This window comes from Lagopus muta, chromosome 4 (genome assembly GCF_023343835.1).
Source record: "Lagopus muta isolate bLagMut1 chromosome 4, bLagMut1 primary, whole genome shotgun sequence".
Taxonomy (NCBI): domain Eukaryota; kingdom Metazoa; phylum Chordata; class Aves; order Galliformes; family Phasianidae; genus Lagopus; species Lagopus muta.
Genome location: NC_064436.1, coordinates 70,677,405 through 70,694,192, shown reverse-complemented (window position 1 = coordinate 70,694,192; position 16,788 = coordinate 70,677,405). Strand labels below are relative to the sequence as shown.

Below are 16,788 nucleotides of genomic sequence, written 5' to 3'. Positions count from 1 at the left end.
CTGGGCGCTGGATGCCGGGTGCTGGGTGCCTGGTGCTGGGTGCTGGGATGCTGGGTGCTGAGGTGCAGGGTGCCGGGTGCTGGGTGCTGGGTGCTGGGCGCTGGGTGCTGGATGCTGGGTGCTGGGATGCTGGGTGCCGGGATGCTGGGTGCCGGGATGCTGGGTGCTGGATGATGGGTGCTGGATGATGGGTGCTGGATGATGGGTGCTGGGTGCTGGGTGCTGGGTGCTGGGTGCTGGGGTGCTGGGGTGCTGGGGTGCTGGGGCGCTGGGTGCTGGGCGCTGGGTGCTGGGTGCCGGGAGCCGGGTGCCGGGTGCTGGGTGCTGGATGATGGGTGCCGGGTGCTGGGTGCTGGGCGCTGGGGCGCTGGGTGCTGGGCGCTGGGTGCTGGGTGCTGGGTGCTGGATGATGGGTGCCGGGTGCTGGGTGCCGGGTGCTGGGTGCTGGGGCGCTGGGTGCTGGGTGCTGGGTGCTGGGTGCTGGGTGCTGGGTGCTGGGTGCTGGGTGCTGGGTGCTGGGTGCTGGGTGCCGGGTGCTGGGCGCTGTTCAGTGTCTTTTTGGTGCCCATGTCCTGATATGAACACAACTGATAGGTGTCACAGATGCACGTTATGCTCATGCTATTAATTAAGCAGGCAGGTGGCATTAACATCACGCTGTGTGGCTGCTGCCTGCTGCTGCTGAAGCTGTGTTTTGCAGTTCAAACCTTACAGCTTTTCCATCCTCCCCTTCCAGGAAGCGATATTCACTGCCATCATCAAAGACTCCGACCCTAAGGTGAGCTGCTGCCAGTCCAGCTGTAAAGCTGCATTCATAGGATCATAGGATCATAGAACCACGAGCTTGGAAGCCACCCATAAATCACGCAGTCCAACCCCCGTCCCATTGCTATCAGCAGCACCAGCACCAAAGCACAGCACGCAGCTCCTCAGCCAGGCGCCTCCCCCACCTCCTGGGCAGCCATTGCAGGGCCTGAGCCCTGAGAGAAGCAGTTCTGCCTCCTGTCCGACCCAAAGCTCCTCTGCTACAACTGCTGGCCGTTTCCTCAGCTCCTACTATTTGCATGGGACAAGAGGCCAGGCCCTTTGACATCACGGCCTCCCTTCAGGAGGTGGCAGAGTGCAGCCAGGTCTCCCCTGAGCTCCTCTTCTCCCCCTCCACCCTCCCAGCTCCCTCAGCTCCTCAGCAGCCCTGTGCTCCGCACCCCTCCCCATTTCGCTGCCCTTCTCTGCACGCTGCAGGGCCTCAACATCTTTCCTGCACTCAGGAGCCCCAAACTGAAGCCAGCCCTCGAGGTGCGGCCTCCCCACAGCTGAGTGCAGGGGATGCTCCCCTCCCTGCTCTGCTGCCCATTCCTCATGCAGCCCAGGCTGCCGCTGGCCCTCTTGGCCACCTGGGCGCCCTGTGGGCTCGCCTTCAGCCCAGCACCAACCAACAGCCCCAGCTCCCTTTGCTCTCCACACTCACAGCCGCTCATCCCCAGCCCACGGCGCTGCATGGGGTTGCTGTGCCCAAAACAGGACTCGGCACCTGGCCTTGTTGAACCTCATCCCGTTCACCTCGGCCCAGTGCTGCAGCTGATCCACATCCCTGTGCAGGGCCTCCCTGCCCTCACGCACATCCACGCCACCTCCCAGCTCGCTGTCACCTGCACACTTATGAGGCTGCCCTCATAGGTCATCAATGAGGATATTACACAGGATGGGCCCCAGCCCCGAGCCCTGGGGGAAACTCAGCTTCCTGCAGGCTAAAATGGGAGCTGGCCCACATGTCTCAGACTGCTGTGGAATGAAACATTTCTGTGTGCTTCCATGGGCCAACTGAAGGGGCAAACGCTGGCTGTAGTGCTGAGCGATGGATGCTTTCCACGCTGCCCTCCTCTCCTGGCCCTGCAGCAGTGCTGAGGTTGAGGCAGCCCTTCCCTGGCCTTTAGGTGAACGCTGAGACGCTGCAGCAGCACTTTGTGCACCTGGGCAACTTACCAGAGGAAGGGTACAGAGAATTCGAGGTGGTTTGTGTGGGGCTGCGCTTCGGGAAGGTCGATCACTACGTTGTGCTGAAGAACAGGAACAAGGTGAGCGCTTCTCTGTGCCCTGCAGCAGCACCACACAGCAAAAACACGGGGTGCCAGCAATGCTTGGCTGATGACGGATGCAGGAAGGTCATCATGGCTGCTGGCTGCTTCTTTTATTGCTCAGATATTTCACGATAGAGCTGCAAAGCTCTGCGGGTCGCAGGGTGAGGAGGTGATGGGTCTGCAGTGCGAGTGCAGGCTGCATTGCTGACTGATTTTCACAGCCATGCCCTTCAGCTTGCCCTGCACTACAGGAATAAGAGCAAAGAGCTCCATTTGAAGCCGGCTTCCTTTGTTCCAGGCAATCCTGCAGCTGGAGAGTCCCAAGGCTGCCAGGTCCATGTTCTGCTTCCTCAACCAGTACTCGTACACCATGGGGGAGCACACGCTGACCTGCGCCCTGTCCCCCGGCCGGCAGCAGGCCGACGTAAGCTGCCTTCTCTCCTTATGACCTTATGGTGGCACAGAGCAGCCTTTGCCCTACCAGCAGTCTGTGGTTGGTTTGGCACCAAGCATTTGTGGGATGATGGGGGAGCTGGGTCAGAGCCCCTGTTAAGGACGCAGCGCTGCAGGCTTGGCTGCCTGCCTGTCTCTGTTCCACAAACATTTGTTGGGTCTCTTTGATCGATGCAATATTCCTTAAGGAAGGATGAGGGGAGAGGGGAAGAGAGCAGGAAAGCACCTCCTTCATGCAGCTTAGAAAGGGAGCAATGGCTGCAAGGAATGGAGGAGCTGCGCTGCTGCTTGATTTGTCTTCCAGCAGTTTGGCTACGTTTGCTCCCTTGGCTTCAAGGCTCGGTTGCTCTGTCAGCATCGCCTGTGGTTCAGTTCCTCCAATGAATGAATTTCTCTCTGTAAACACAGCAGTGATGCTTTATTTCACACACAGGGCAGTGATGCACTGTTACAGGCTGCCCAAGGAGGCTGTGATGCCCCAGCCCTGCAGGCATTGGAGGCCAGGCTGGATGTGGCTCTGGGCAGCCTGGGCTGCTGGTTGGTGACCTGCACACAGCAGGGCTTGGATGAGATGAGAGCTGTGCTCCTGTGCAACCCAGGCCGTGCTGTGATGCCCATCTGTGTGGTTGGAGCTCAGCAGGCAGTGGCACAGCCTGCAGAACGCTGTTAGGAAAGAAATCTCAGTGCTTTTCTCACCATCACTCAGCCTTGTGCTACAAGCAGGCGGCTGCAGAGCTGTGCTGGGTACTGGTATGCTTTCCAAAGCTATTTGTTTTAGCTAGCTCTGCATGGCAGGAAACAGAGGCAGCAAGTTTGAAAGCCCATCTTCTGCCCAGAGCCACCTCAGAAGGTGAGGCAGTAAAAGCACAGCGATGTGCTGCTCCTGTTGGCATCAGTGAGGCCGCACCTCGAGTGCTGGGTGCAGTTTTGGGCCCCTCACTGCAGGGAAGACATGGAGGGCCTGGAACGTGTTGAAAGGAGGGCAGGGAAATGGTGAGGGGTCTGGAGCACAGGGCTGAGGAGAGGCTGAAGGAGCTGGGAATGTTCAGTGTGAGAAGAGGAGCTGAGGGCAGAGCTCACTGCTCTCTATGGCTGCTGCAGGGAGCTGGGGGGCGGCCTCTGCTCTGGTGCCATCAGCGATAGGAGCAGAGGGAACGGCTTCAAGCTGCGGCAGGGGAGATTGAGGCTGGGCGTGAGGAAGAATTGCTGGTCAGCAAGGTGGGCAGCACTGCAATGGATGCCCAGGGAGGTGGGGGAGGCAGCGAGCCTGGGGGTGTTGAAGGCAAGGCTGGGTGCTGTGCTGAGGGCCGGGCTTCAGTGGGAGCTGTTGGCCATGGGGGAACGGTTGGACTGGGGGAGCTTGGAGCTCTGTAACAACCTGCGTGATTCTCTATGTTTCTATGTTCAGCAGCACCTCCTGCGCTCTGGGTTGTGGAGCAGCGAGGGCTGGGGCTGTGGCTGCTCCACTGCGCTGGTTTTTACTTTGACTTTTACTTTTCAGCCTGAAGCTGTGAAAAAAGAAGTGAAGAAGGAGGAGGCGAGCAGAGGAAGGTGAGCTTTGCAGGTGGTGGTTGTCCTGAATGGCCTGGATGGGATGGGATGGGATGGGATGGGATGAGATGGGATGGGATGGGATGGGATGGGATGGGATGACATGGGATGAGATGAGATGAGATGAGATGAGATGGGATGAGATGGGATGAGATGGGATGGGATGGGATGGGATGGGATGGGATGGGATGGGATGACATGGGATGAGATGAGATGAGATGAGATGGGATGGGGATGGGATTAGATGAGATGGGATGAGATGGGATGAGATGGGATGAGATGGGATGACATGAGATGACATGAGATGACATGAGATGACATGAGATGACATGAGATGACATGGATGCCCTGTGAGAAGCAGGGGAGAGGTGCAGGGCCTCCCTGCCCTGAGGCACATCCACACCACCTCCCAGCTTGCTGTCACCTGCACACTTATGAGGCTGCCCTCCCTGCCCTCATAGGTCATCAATGAGGATATTACACAGGACACTGCCTGCACACTGCACACTGCCTGCAGCCCAGCTCCCCCACTGCTGCTCTATGGGCTCTCCCTGCACCTCTCCCCACCACGCTTCTCTCAGGGCATCCATCTCATCTCATCTCATCTCATCTCATCTCATCTCATCTCATCTCATCTCATCTCATCTCATCTCATCTCATCCCATCTCATCCCATCTCATCCCATCTCATCCCATCTCATCCCATCTCATCCCATCTCATCCCATCCCATCCCATCCCATCTCATCCCATCTCATCCCATGCTGATGCAGACTGCATCAGCAGCCCTTCCTCACCTTGCAGCCTGCTCACCCAGTCGTAGACAGCCCTCAAACAGCACAGGATTTGTGCTGTCCTCTGAGCTGCCGAATCAACAGCAGCAGGTTGTTGGCTGTAGCTGGGCCTGCAGCAGGGCCTCGAGCTGCTGGATGGGTGCAGAGCAGCACAGAGATGGGGCACAGGGTGTGAGAGCGGCCTGGGGGCTCCGAGTCGTGGGGACATGGAAAGGGTTTGGCTGCAGGGTTTGGCTGCAGGGTTTGGTTTGGCTGCAGGGTTTGGTTTGGCTGCAGGGTTTGGTTTGGCTGCAGGGTTTGGTTTGGTTTGGCTGCAGGGTTTGGTTTGGTTTGGCTGCAGGGCTCACATAGAACTGACCAGCCATCTTCCTCCGTGTTTTATTTGCTTTAACACCCCTCGGTGCGACTTCCAAACGCGGCAGGACGCGGCTCACCAGGACTTACTGCTAACTGGGGGTTTCTCCCCATAGTTTGATCACTTCTGTGTTGTTTTTTCCTGTTTGTTCGTTTGCATTCAGCTCTGGCTTGAAGAAATCCACAGAGGGATCGGGAGCCGTGCAGACGGCAGCTGCTCATCCCGCAGTGGAGCCCAGCGCCGTGAAGAAAGAACCCGACTCCATCCCTGCTGTGGAGGATGAGCTGCCAGCGGTGAAGACGGAGCCTTCGGAGCCACATCCTGAAGGAGCACAGAGGGATCCTGGTGCAGGGCTGGCAGAACAAAGCAGCGGGGAGGCAGGGGCTGAACTCACTGGTGCACCCATGGGAGCAGCTGGGGCCCAGTTACCCGCAGTGAAGGCAGAAGAGAAGCTGCTGCCTCCTCCCAGCATGGGGAAAGAGGAGGTGATTGCAGACGGCGCTGCCTCAAAGCTCCCTGTGCACGCAGTCGGATCCATGGTGCAGAAGGGAGAGGAGCTGGGAGCTGCAGGGCTGGAGCAGCCAGGAGCAGAAGCAGGCAGGGCTGCTGCACCGCTGGCAGCAGGGAGGACGTCGGGGGCCGACCCCAAAGCAGTGCCTGCTGCTGGGCCTGCCCAGATGGGCCCTTGTGGCAAAAAGACAAGCGTTGATGAGCAAACGGACCGTGAAAAGCAGGGGGCTCCGACAGCAGGGCTGAATCCTGAGCCTGAGGATGGGGCGGCAGCGGGGGGGATGATGGCTGGAGATGGGGCCGGAATGGACGTGGAGGTGAGAGCAGAAGGGGCTGCTGGGGAGCAGGGCTGCAGGCTGAAGGGTGCAGCAGAGGTGGAGAAGAAACGCGAGCGGTGCGAGGCTGAGGTTGGGGCTGCGGTGGAAAACGCCGGTAGGAACGGGAAGGAAAAGAAGGGAAGTTGCAGCAAAGGGCCTCAAAGCAAGGAGACGAGGGCAGCAAAAACAAAAGAAGCTGGCAAAGCTGCCGCGTCCAACTCCTCCTCGTCCATCCAGGAGCCTTCATCCGCTCCTAAAGCCATCCTGAAGGCGTCTGTTCCTGATGCGTTGACGCCGGGGGCTGCGGTGCACAGAAGCAAACCTGCAAACCTGTGCAAAGGAGAGGAGCAGGCAGCTTCCTCCAAAGCCAGGCCCCAGGGAGCAGCAGCGGGGCAGAAGAAGGCAGCGTGGAAGGAGGAAGGCCAGCCCAGAGCCGGCACGACTCAGCCGAGCAGCTCTGCGAAGGGCGGCAATGGGAGGAATGCGTCCCAGCAGGAGAAGGACTCCCATGTGGAGCCCAGGCCCGGCTCCAAGCCATCCCAGCAGGGGGAGAGCAGATCGTCCAGCATGAGGAGAGACGGCAGCACTAAGGTGAGCAGGGCACGAGGGCTGCTGGCTGACTGGGTGCTTCTGGCTTGTGTGCAGCGTGGGCCGGTGGGGCTGCGTTCCCCTTCCCCATCCTTGCTCTGCTTTGGGCCAGCGGCCGCCTTGGAGTCGCATGGGAGCCAAAACGGGGGCGAAATGTGGCCCAGGTTTGAAACAGGACAGGCTGGATGGAGCAGCCCTTGAAAGCAGCCCTGTGGAGAGGTCCTGATAGATGAAAAACTTGCTATGAGGCAGCAGTGCAGCTCCTGCAGCTCGGAAAGCAAATGGGATCCTGGGCTCCATCAGCAGAGGGGCGGCAGCAGGGACAGGGAGGTGATGGTCCCCCTCTGCTCTGCTCCTGGGAGGCCCCATCTGCAGCACTGCATCCAAGTGTGGAGCCTCCAGTACAAGAAAGACAGGGGGCTGTTGGAGAGGGGCCACAAAGATGAGCAGGGGCTGCAGCAGCTCCACTGTGAGGACAGGCTGAGGGAGCTGGGCTGTTCAGCATGGAGGAGAGAAGCTGCAGGGTGACCTCAGTGCAGCCTTTCAATACCTAAAGGGAGCCTGCAGAGGGGAGGGGAATCAACTCTGTGAAAGGGTTGATGTGTGTAGAATGAGGGGAAATGGCTTGAAATTGAGGGAGGGGAGATTGAGGTCGGACATCAGGGGGAAATTCTTTACCCAGAGAGCGGTGAGGGGCTGGAACAGCTGCCAGAGAGGCTGTGATGCCCCGTCCTTGGAGGTGTTCAAGGCCAGGTTGGATGGGGCCCTGGGCAGCCTGGTTCAGCATTAAACGTGGAGGTTGGTGGCCCTGCATGCAGCAGGGGGTTGGAGCTTCGTGATCCTTGGGGTCCCTTCCAGCCCTGGCCATTCTGTGATGCTGTGATTCATAGCAGGAAGGTGCAGGTCTGCACCGCGTGTCGTCTGATGGTTCTGCCTGCGGATCCTCGTCCTCCTGTGAGCCGCGTTGGCTGCGCTGAGCCCTGCGCAGAGCCGGGCTGCTGGAGGAGGTGGCTGAGCTGTGGCTGAGCTGGGCTGCATGCTGAGCTCCGTTTGCCAGGACGTGGCCAGAAGCAGCAAAACCTGGCCAGCTTGAAAAAGCAAAACAGAAACAAACAGCGGAATTTCCTTGCAATGAATGTGGAAGTTTATCTCCTGCTCGTGGTTTGTGGTTATTGCCACCGATTTCACGTGGATTCCCTTCTCGCCCTGCAGGTTTCCATCGGAGGCAGCACCAGAACGGCCAAAAGCAGCGGCAGCAGCAGCAGCAGCAAGCAGGAGGTGAGGGCTGGGGGGGCTGAACTCCACCTGGGGGTCCTGAGAGCCTGGACACCACCTGAGATTCACATCTGTGATGTGCAAGAAGAGCGGGTGGCTGGAGCACATCAGGAGAGGCTGAAGGAGCTGGGAATGTTCAGTGTGAGAAGAGGAGCTGAGGGCAGAGCTCACTGCTCTCTATGGCTGCTGCAGGGAGCTGGGGGGCGGCCTCTGCTCTCGTGCCATCAGCGATAGGAGCAGAGGGAACGGCTTCAAGCTGCGGCAGGGGAGATTGAGGCTGGGCGTGAGGAAGAATTGCTGGTCAGCAAGGTGGGCAGCACTGCAATGGATGCCCAGGGAGGTGGGGGAGGCAGCGAGCCTGGGGGTGTTGAAGGCAAGGCTGGGTGCTGTGCTGAGGGCCGGGCTTCAGTGGGAGCTGTTGGCCATGGGGGAACGGTTGGACTGGGGGAGCTTGGAGCTCTGTAACAACCTGTGTGATTCCATGGTTCTAAAAAGGACGGGGAGCTGTTGGGAAGAGTCCAGCGCAGGGCAGCAAGATGGAGAGCGGCCTGGAGCATCTCTGCTATGGAGAGATGTGTGTCTCTATGGGTCCCAACGGGTCTCTATGGGTCCCAACGTGTCTCTATGGATCCCGACGGGTCTCTATGGGTCCCAACGTGTCTCTATGGATCCGAATGTGTCTCTATGGGTCCCAATGGGTCCCAACGTGTCTCTATGGGTCCCAACGTGTCTCTATGGTCCCAACATGTCTCTATGGGTCTCAACGTGTCTCTATGGGTCCCAATGTGTCTCTATGGGTCTCAACGTGTCTCTGTGGGTCCCAACGTGTCTCTATGGGTCTCTATGGGTCTCTATGGGTCCCAACGTGTCTCTATGGGTCCCAATGGGTCTCTATGGGTCCCACTGTGTCTCTATGGGTCCCACTGTGTCTCTATGGGTCTCAATGTGTCTCTATGGGTCTCAACGTGTCTCTATGGGTCCCAATGGGTCCCAACGTGTCTCTATGGGTCCCAGTGTGTCTCTATGGGTCCCAATGGGTCTCAACGTGTCTCTATGGGTCCCAACGTGTCTCTGTGGGTCTCAACGTGTCCCAATGGGTCCCAACGTGTCTCTGGGTCCCAACATGTCTCTATGGGTCCCAGTGTGTCTCTATGGTCCCAACGTGTCTCTATGGGTCCCAATGTGTCTCTATGGGTCCCAACGTGTCTCTGTGGGTCCCAACGTGTCTCTATGGGTCCCAACGTGTCTCTATGGGTCCCAATGGGTCCCAGTGTCTCTATGGGTCCCAATGTGTCTCTATGGGTCCCAATGTGTCCCAATGTGTCTCTATGGGTCCCAACGTGTCTCTATGGGTCCCAATGGGTCCCAATGGGTCCCAACATGTCTCTATGGGTCCCAATGGGTCCCAATGGGTCCCAATGTGTCTCTATGGGTCCCAATGTGTCTCTATGGGTCCCACTGTGTCTCTATGGGTCCCAATGTGTCTCTATGGGTCTCAGCATGTCTCTGGGTCCCAATGGGTCCCAATGGGTCCCAATGTGTCTCTATGGGTCCCACTGTGTCTCTATGGGTCCCAACGTGTCTCTATGGTCCCAGTGTGTCTCTATGGGTCCCAGTGTGTCTCTATGGGTCTGTTCAGCATGGAGAAAAGAAGGCTGAGAGGGGAGCTGATCCAGGGCTGTGAATATCTGAGGTGTGCAGGCATGGTGGTGAGGCCAGGCTCTGTTCAGCAGTACATGGAGACAGGACGAGGGGAAACGGACACAAGCTGCAGCCGAATGATTCTGTCATTCTATTCTATGATTCAAGGAAGGTTGAAGGCTCTTATAAGCAGCTCTGCAGTGCAGGAGATCAGAACTGCTCCATCCACCTTCCCCTTCCATGCTCAGCTGTTTCCCTCTATCCGCCTCCGTTTCGGTGTGAAGAACAGCGCGGAGCTGATGGCTCAGCTCTCAGTGCTTCTGCCTTGGCCTTGAAGTCCTGCCCTAACAGGGCTCTGCCGCTTCCTGTGTTGGACTCAACGCAGGACTGGATGGAGGGACAGAAAGTTTAGCAAAGAAATAGAGAATTCCAAATCCTGCATGGAAGAAATGCAAGTAGGAACGTGGGGCTGTGGGAGGGAGGGCGGTCAGGAGGTCACTGCACCTCCTACAGGGGGATGCTGAGATTGGGGGCATCTGCTTGGTTTGATGGATGGTGCTGGTTGTGTCTCCATCCCTCCCTCCATCCCTCCCATGTAGGACAGGGATCCAGCCCTCCTTGTTGTCCCTCCATCCTTCCTTGTTGTGCCTCCATCCCTCCTTGTTGTCCCTCCATCCCTCCTTGTTGTCCCTCCATCCCTCCTTGTTGTCCCTCCATCCCTCCTTGTTGTCCCTCCATCCCTCCTTGTTGTCTCTCCATCCCTCCTTGTTCTCCCTCCATCCCTCCTTGTTGTGCCTCCATCCCTCCTTGTTGTCCCTCCATCCCTCCTTGTTGTGTCTCCATCCCTCCTTGTTGTCCCTCCATCCCTCCTCGTTGTCCCTCCATCCCTCCTTGTTGTGCCTCCATCCTTCCTTGTTGTCCCTCCATCCCTCCTTGTTCTCCCTCCATCCCTCCTTGTTGTCCCTCCATCCCTCCTTGTTGTGCCTCCATCCCTCCTTGTTGTGCCTCCATCCCTCCTTGTTGTCTCTCCATCCCTCCTTGTTGTGCCTCCATCCCTCCCACATGGGATGAGGATGCAGCCCTGCTTGTTGTGTCTCCATCCCATGTGGTACAGGGATCCAGCCCTGCTTGTTGTCCCTCCATCCCTCCTTGTTGTGCCTCCATCCCTCCTTGTTCTGCCTCCATCCCTCCTTGTTGTCCCTCCATCCCTCCTTGTTGTCCCTCCATCCCTCCTTGTTGTCCCTCCATCCTTCCTTGTTGTGCCTCCATCCCTCCTTGTTGTGCCTCCATCCCTCCTTGTTGTGCCTCCATCCCTCCTTGTTGTGCCTCCATCCCTCCTTGTTGTCCCTCCATCCCTCCCACCTGGGATGGGGATCCAGCCCTGCTTGTTGTGTATCCATCCTTCATTGTTGTGTCTCCATCCCACGTAGGATGGGGATCCAGCCCTGCTTTTGTTGTCTCTCCATCCCTCCCACCTGGGACAGGGATCCAGCCCTGCTTGTTGTCCCTCCATCCCTCCTTGTTGTCCCTCCATCCCTCCTTGTTGTCCCTCCATCCCTCCTTGTTGTCCCTCCATCCCTCCTTGTTGTCTCTCCATCCCTCCTTGTTGTGCCTCCATCCCTCCTTGTTGTCCCTCCATCCCTCCTTGTTGTCCCTCCATCCCTCCCACCTGGGATGGGGATCCAGCCCTGCTTGTTGTGTATCCATCCTTCATTGTTGTGTCTCCATCCCACGTAGGATGGGGATCCAGCCCTGCTTTTGTTGTCTCTCCATCCCTCCCACCTGGAATGGGGATGCAGCCCTGCTTGTTGTGCCTCCGTCCATCCCATGTGGGATGAGGATCCAGCCCTGCCTGTTGTGTCTCCATCCCTCCTACATGGGATGAGGATGCAGCCCTGCTTGTTGTCCCTCCATCCCTCCTTGTTGTCCCTCCATCCCTCCTTGTTGTCCCTCCATCCCTCCTTGTTGTCCCTCCATCCCTCCTTGTTGTCCCTCCATCCCTCCCACATGGGATGAGGATCCATCCCTCCTTGTTGTCCCTCCATCCCTCCTTGTTGTGCCTCCATCCCTCCTTGTTGTCCCTCCATCCCTCCTTGTTCTCCCTCCATCCCTCCTTGTCCTGTTGGTGCCTCCCATTGAGCACAGACGTTGGCTGTCTGCGCCGTGCCGCCCTCGCTTCAATCCTGCTGTTCCCCTGCCCAGGAAGAAGAGCTGTTCCCCTTCAACCTGGACGAGTTCGTTACGGTGGACGAGGTGATGGAGGAGAGCGAATCTCCGGTGAGAACGCAGCACTCTGAGCCCAAGGGGAAGAGGAAGGAAGCTTCCAGGAGCGCCTGGGAGCCCAGCTCCAAGAGGAGGAAGGACAGGAGCTCCCCGCAGCGCCTGGCCGAGGGCCGGCTGTCCTTCGTCATGTTGGATGAGATCGGCGAGGAGGAGGAGGAGGCCCAGCTGGGGATGCTGGTGGTGGACGAGGTGGTGGAGGAGGACGAGCTGGCGGGGGAGGCGGGTGGCGAGCAGCGGGCGCTCGTGGCTTTGGATGAGCTGCGCGAGCGGGGCGACACATCGACGGACGGCGGCGTTACGGAGGGACGGCGATCGAAACCGGAGCCTTTGGTGACCGTGGATGAAATCGGGGAGGTGGAGGAGCTGCCGCTGAACGAACCCACGGAGCTGAGCGGCAAGGAGGAGGAGAAGGGGGGCGGCGCTGAGGATCCGTGCCAGGTGCCTGATGATCCCAGCGCCTTGGTGACGGTGGATGAGATCCGCGAGGAGGACGGCGGCGCGGCGTGGGATGAGGGCAACGAGGATGAGGATGATTTCCTGGCTGATTTCAACCGGCTGAAGGAGGAGCTGAACTTTGTGACGGTGGACGAGGTTGGGGAGGAGGATGAGGAGGAGGAGGAAGAAAGCGCTTTGACAGGGAAAGAGCCGAAGGGAGGTGAAGACGAGGAGGAAATTGCTGCTGCTGTGGGACCAGAGGAGGAAACAGCAACCAGTGCAGGACCAGAAGAGGAGGACATCGTTGCTGTTGCAGGGCCGGAAGAGATGGAAGTTCTGGGTGCTGCTCATCCAGAGGAAGAAGAAGAAAGTGCTGCCTCCAAACCAAAAGGTGAGGAAGTGCTGGTAGATGGGGAGCAGGAATGGGGTGCGTGGGGAAGGGATGAAGGGAGACGTGTGGGGTGAGAGGAGAGCTGCAGAGTGGGTCTGTGTGCAGAATGGAGCTGGGAAAGGGTGAAGGGAGGCGTAAGGGAGCCAAGAGAGCTCTAGGTAACCCAGGGAGCTGCAGGCTGTGACATCTGAGCCCAGCTGGCAGGCAGGGCTGAAGGGAGGCTGTGCTGGGAGCCAGAGAAGGGCTGGAGCACCTCTGCTATGGGGACAGGGAGGGAGCTGGGGCTGTGCAGCATGGAGGGGGCTTGGAGGAGACCGTATTGTGACCTTCCAGGACCTGAAGGGGCCCTATGGGAAAGCTGGAGAGGGACTTCATAAGGGCAGGTAGTGAGAGGAGGAGGGGAAATGGCTTGAAACTTAAAGGGGGTGGATTTAGACTGGGTGATAGGAGGGCATCCTTCATGAGGAGCAGGTTGCCCAAGGAGGCTGTGATGCCCCAGCCCTGCAGGCATTGGAGGCCAGGCTGGATGTGGCTGTGGGCAGCCTGGGCTGCTGGTTGGTGACCTGCACACAGCAGGGCTTGGAATGAGATGAGAGCTGTGCTCCTGTGCAACCCAGGCCATTCTAGGGTTCTAAACAGGTCCCCCATTGAGGCTGTGGGTGCCCACAAGTGCTGTTTCCTGCATCCCAAAGGCCGGGACGGCCCTCAGCTCACTGCCATCCTTCTCAGGTCTGGATTACCTCCTCCCCAAGGCCGGCTTCTTCTGCCAAATCTGCTCCCTGTTCTACTCAGATGAGACCTCAGTGAAGAATCACTGCCGCACGGCGCTGCACCAGCAGAACGCAGAGGTGGGCTGTGGGCCGGGGGGGCTGCATGGATCTGGGGGGCTGCATGGATCTGGGGGGGGGGGGGCTGCACAGATATGGGGGGCTGCACGGATCTGGGGGGGGGCTGCATGGATCTGGAGGGGCTGCACAGATCTGGGGGGGGCTGCAATGATCTGGGGGGGTTTGCATGGATCTGGGTGGGGGGGCTGCACAGATATGGGGGGGCTGCACAGATATGGGGGGTTTGCATGGATCTGGGGGGCTGCACGGATCTGGGGGGGCTGCATGGATCTGGGGGGCAGCACAGATCTGGGGGGCTGCAGGGATCTGGGGGGGCTGCACTGATCGGGGGTGCTGCATGGATCTGGGTGGGGGGGCTGCACAAATCAGGGGGGCTGCAGGGATCTGGGGGGGGCTGCATGGATCTGGGGGGGGTTTGCATGGATCTGGGGGGGCTGCATGGATCTTGGGGGGCTGCACGGATCTGGGGGGCTGCACAGATATGGGGAGCTGCACGGATCTGGGGGGCTGCACAGTTTGGGGGGGCTGCACAGATCTGGGGGGGCTGCAAGGATCTGGGGGGGTTTGCACGGATCTGGGGGGCTGCATGGATCTGGGGGGCTGCATGGATCTGTTGGGCTGCACAGATATGGGGGGGTTTGCATGGATCTGTTGGGCTGCACGGATCTGTTGGGCTGCATGGATCTGTTGGGCTGCATGGATCTGTTGGGCTGCCCGCTCACTGTGCCTTTCTTCCTGCAGAGGTTCATGGCCACAAAGAAGGAGGAGGAGGAGAGCAGCGGGGCTGAGCAGAGCCCGAGGTGACGGGAGGAGAGGAGAGGAGAGGAGCCTCCATCCTTCCATCCTTCCACCCCTCCGTGCCATCCAGCGTGGGGCCCGGCTGCGATCCGTTGGTGTTGCACAGAGCCAGACTGAGACACCCGTTGGGGGGGGGGGGTGGGTAGGGGGCTTTGGTTTGTGTCCCAAAGCATCGGGGTGCTGGGGGGCTGCTCCCCCCCCCCTCCCCTCCGCTCACCTGCCATAAACACCCTCCTTGTACAGCCCCCAGGGCTTCGTGTGTGCTGTGCCTCCCCCTGCCCCCCAACCTGGGCTCCTGGTGTTGGTTGGGTGCCCTCCACGCATCACCTTGGGGGGGGGGGGTCCTTTATGCCCTGCCTGTTAAGAGGGGGGGGGTCTCTGTTTTCTCTTGGGACCCCCACCCAGGGGGGGGGGAGGGGATCCCTTATGCCCTGCCTGTTGAGAGGCAGGGGGGGGGTCTCTGGTTTCTCTTTTGACCCCCACCTCCTGGAGCGCCCCATTGCCTCTGGGGGGCCCTGCAGTGCTCTGGGTGATCCATGGCATCGTGGCCAAGTTTCCCATGCTGTGCTGTGGGTCTTCAGCTCACCTTGGATGGGGGGAAGGAGGGGGGGTCCCTTCTGCCTGCCTGCACCTCCCCCAGCTGCTGGGGGGGGCTCTGGTTCCCTTCAGGCCCCCCTTGGAGCATCATGGAGTGGCCCATCACCCTGGGGGGGGTTGGAACCCGATGCTCTGGGGCCGTGCAGCCATGGGGCTTCGGCTCGTCATTTCTGCTCCAACATGGAGCTGCCACAGCCGTGGGGCCGGCTGAGATCCACCGGAGCACCGAGGCAGCTGCCAGAGCCCACAGCCGTTTGCTGCCTTCTGTTGGCTCTCCATGCTGACTGGTGAGGTGCCAGCAGGCCGGAGGCTCGCTCCCACCTCCAGGAAGGGTTGTAAGGGGGAGCTGGGGAGCTGCAGGCCGTCAGCCTGAGCTCGGAGCAGGGAAGGCGAGCGGGGGGGTGAAGGCCAGCCTTAATGGGTTCACCAAGGGCAGGTGCTGCTCCACAGACCTCTGGTCGGTGGGGGAAAGGCTGCTGATGTCTGCCTGCACCTGGCAAGGCCTTGGGCACCGACTCGCACTGCAGGAGCCGGCAGCCCTTGGCCGGGGTGAACACTGGGCTGCATGAGGAGCTGATGTGGGGCCGGAGAGTGGAGCTGAACGGAGCCGAGTGCAGCTGGCAGCCAGCGGCGCCCCGGGGGTCGGTGCTGAGCCAGGCCTCATCTGCACTGCATGCAGCTCTGGGCTGCACTGCACAAAAAGGATGAGGAGCTGTTGGAAGAGTCCAGCGCAGGGCAGCAAGATGGAGAGCGGCATGGAGCATCTGTGCTATGGAGAAAGCTGGGTGAGCTGGGGCTGTGCAGCATGGAGGGAAGGAGGCTGAGAGGGGAGCTGAGCCAGGGCTGTGAGTATCTGAGGTGTGGGGCAGCATGGAGAGGATGGGCTCTGATCAGTGGGGAGTGGAGACAGGAGGAGGGGAAACGGCCGGGAACTGAGCATAGGAAGTTGTGCAGCAATGTGCGAAGGAACGGCTGTGCAGTGAGGGGAGGAGCAATGGGACAGGGAGGGGGGGAGTCTGTGGGTCCCAATGGGTCCCAGCGTGTCTCCTTGGGTCCCAACGTGTCTCCTTGGGTCCCAATGGGTCTCTATGGGTCCCAATGGGTCTCCATGGGTCCCAATGGGTCTCTATGGGTCCCACTGTGTCTCTATGGGTCCCAATGGGTCCCAACGTGTCTCTATGGGGCCCAACATGTCTCCATGGGTCCCCAATGGGTCCCAATGTGTCTCTATGGGTCCCAATGTGTCTCTATGGGTCCTAATGTGTCTCTATGGGTCCCAATGGGTCTCAACGTGTCTCTATGGGTCCCAATGGTCCCACTGTGTCTCCATGGGTCCCAACGTGTCTCCATGGGTCCCAACGTGTCTCCATGGGTCCCAATGTGTCTCCATGGGTCCCAATGTGTCTCTATGGGTCCCAACATGTCTCTGTGGGTCCCAATGGGTCCCAACGTGTCTCTATGGGTCCCAACGTGTCTCCATGGGTCCCAGCGTGTCTCCATGGGTCCCAGCGTGTCTCCATGGGTCCCAATGTGTCTCTATGGGTCCCAACATGGGTCCCACTGTGTCTCCATGGGTCCCAATGTGTCTCTATGAGTCCCAACATGGGTCCCAATGTGTCTCTATGGGTCCCAACGTGTCTCTATGGGTCCCAACGTGTCTCCATGGGTCCCAATGTGTCTCTATGGGTCCCAACATGTCTCTATGGGTCCCAATGGGTCCCAACGTGTCTCTATGGGTCCCAGTGTGTCTCTGTGGGTCCCAACGTGTCCCTATGGGTCCCAACGTGTCACTATGGGTCTCAATGTGTCTCCATGGGTCCCAACGTGGGTCCCAACGTGTCTCTATGGCTCCCAACGTGTCTCCATGGGTCCCAATG

General features: G+C 59.5%; 2 protein-coding genes across 12 annotated transcripts in view; one reads left to right on the top strand and one right to left on the bottom strand.

Moving 5' to 3' along the window:
* Positions 1 to 14,450, top strand: part of ZNF638 (zinc finger protein 638) — a 46,627-nt gene extending 32,177 nt beyond the window's left edge. For 3 of the 4 annotated variants that reach the window (XM_048941707.1, XM_048941706.1, XM_048941709.1), the window contains exons 17-25: positions 737 to 778; positions 1,935 to 2,075; positions 2,377 to 2,502; positions 4,033 to 4,082; positions 5,392 to 6,646; positions 7,856 to 7,921; positions 11,762 to 12,668; positions 13,398 to 13,516; positions 14,258 to 14,449. In XM_048941707.1, coding sequence (XP_048797664.1) covers positions 737 to 778; positions 1,935 to 2,075; positions 2,377 to 2,502; positions 4,033 to 4,082; positions 5,392 to 6,646; positions 7,856 to 7,921; positions 11,762 to 12,668; positions 13,398 to 13,516; positions 14,258 to 14,320 — 2,769 coding nt within the window. In that variant the 3' untranslated portion in view covers positions 14,321 to 14,449. Of the gene's footprint in view, positions 1 to 736; positions 779 to 1,934; positions 2,076 to 2,376; positions 2,503 to 4,032; positions 4,083 to 5,391; positions 6,647 to 7,855; positions 7,922 to 11,761; positions 12,669 to 13,397; positions 13,517 to 14,257 lie in introns of all 4 variants that reach the window. The other variant, XM_048941708.1, reaches the window with a different exon arrangement.
* On the bottom strand, positions 9,904 to 11,754 carry LOC125691844 (uncharacterized protein DDB_G0290685-like). 8 transcript variants are annotated; one of them, XM_048941744.1, is made up of 3 exons: positions 11,053 to 11,281; positions 10,739 to 10,808; positions 9,904 to 10,696 (listed from the first exon to the last, which is right to left on the bottom strand). In XM_048941744.1, the coding sequence occupies exons 1-3, from the start codon at positions 11,264 to 11,266 to the stop codon at positions 9,904 to 9,906; spliced, it is 1,077 nt and encodes a 358-aa protein (XP_048797701.1). In that variant the 5' UTR covers positions 11,267 to 11,281. The 8 variants fall into 8 exon arrangements, with proteins under 8 accessions (XP_048797701.1, XP_048797708.1, XP_048797703.1 ...); XM_048941751.1 differs by having other exon boundaries at positions 9,904 to 10,522; XM_048941746.1 differs by having other exon boundaries at positions 9,904 to 10,808; positions 11,053 to 11,129; positions 11,172 to 11,281.
* Positions 14,451 to 16,788: the final 2,338 nt, after the last annotated feature.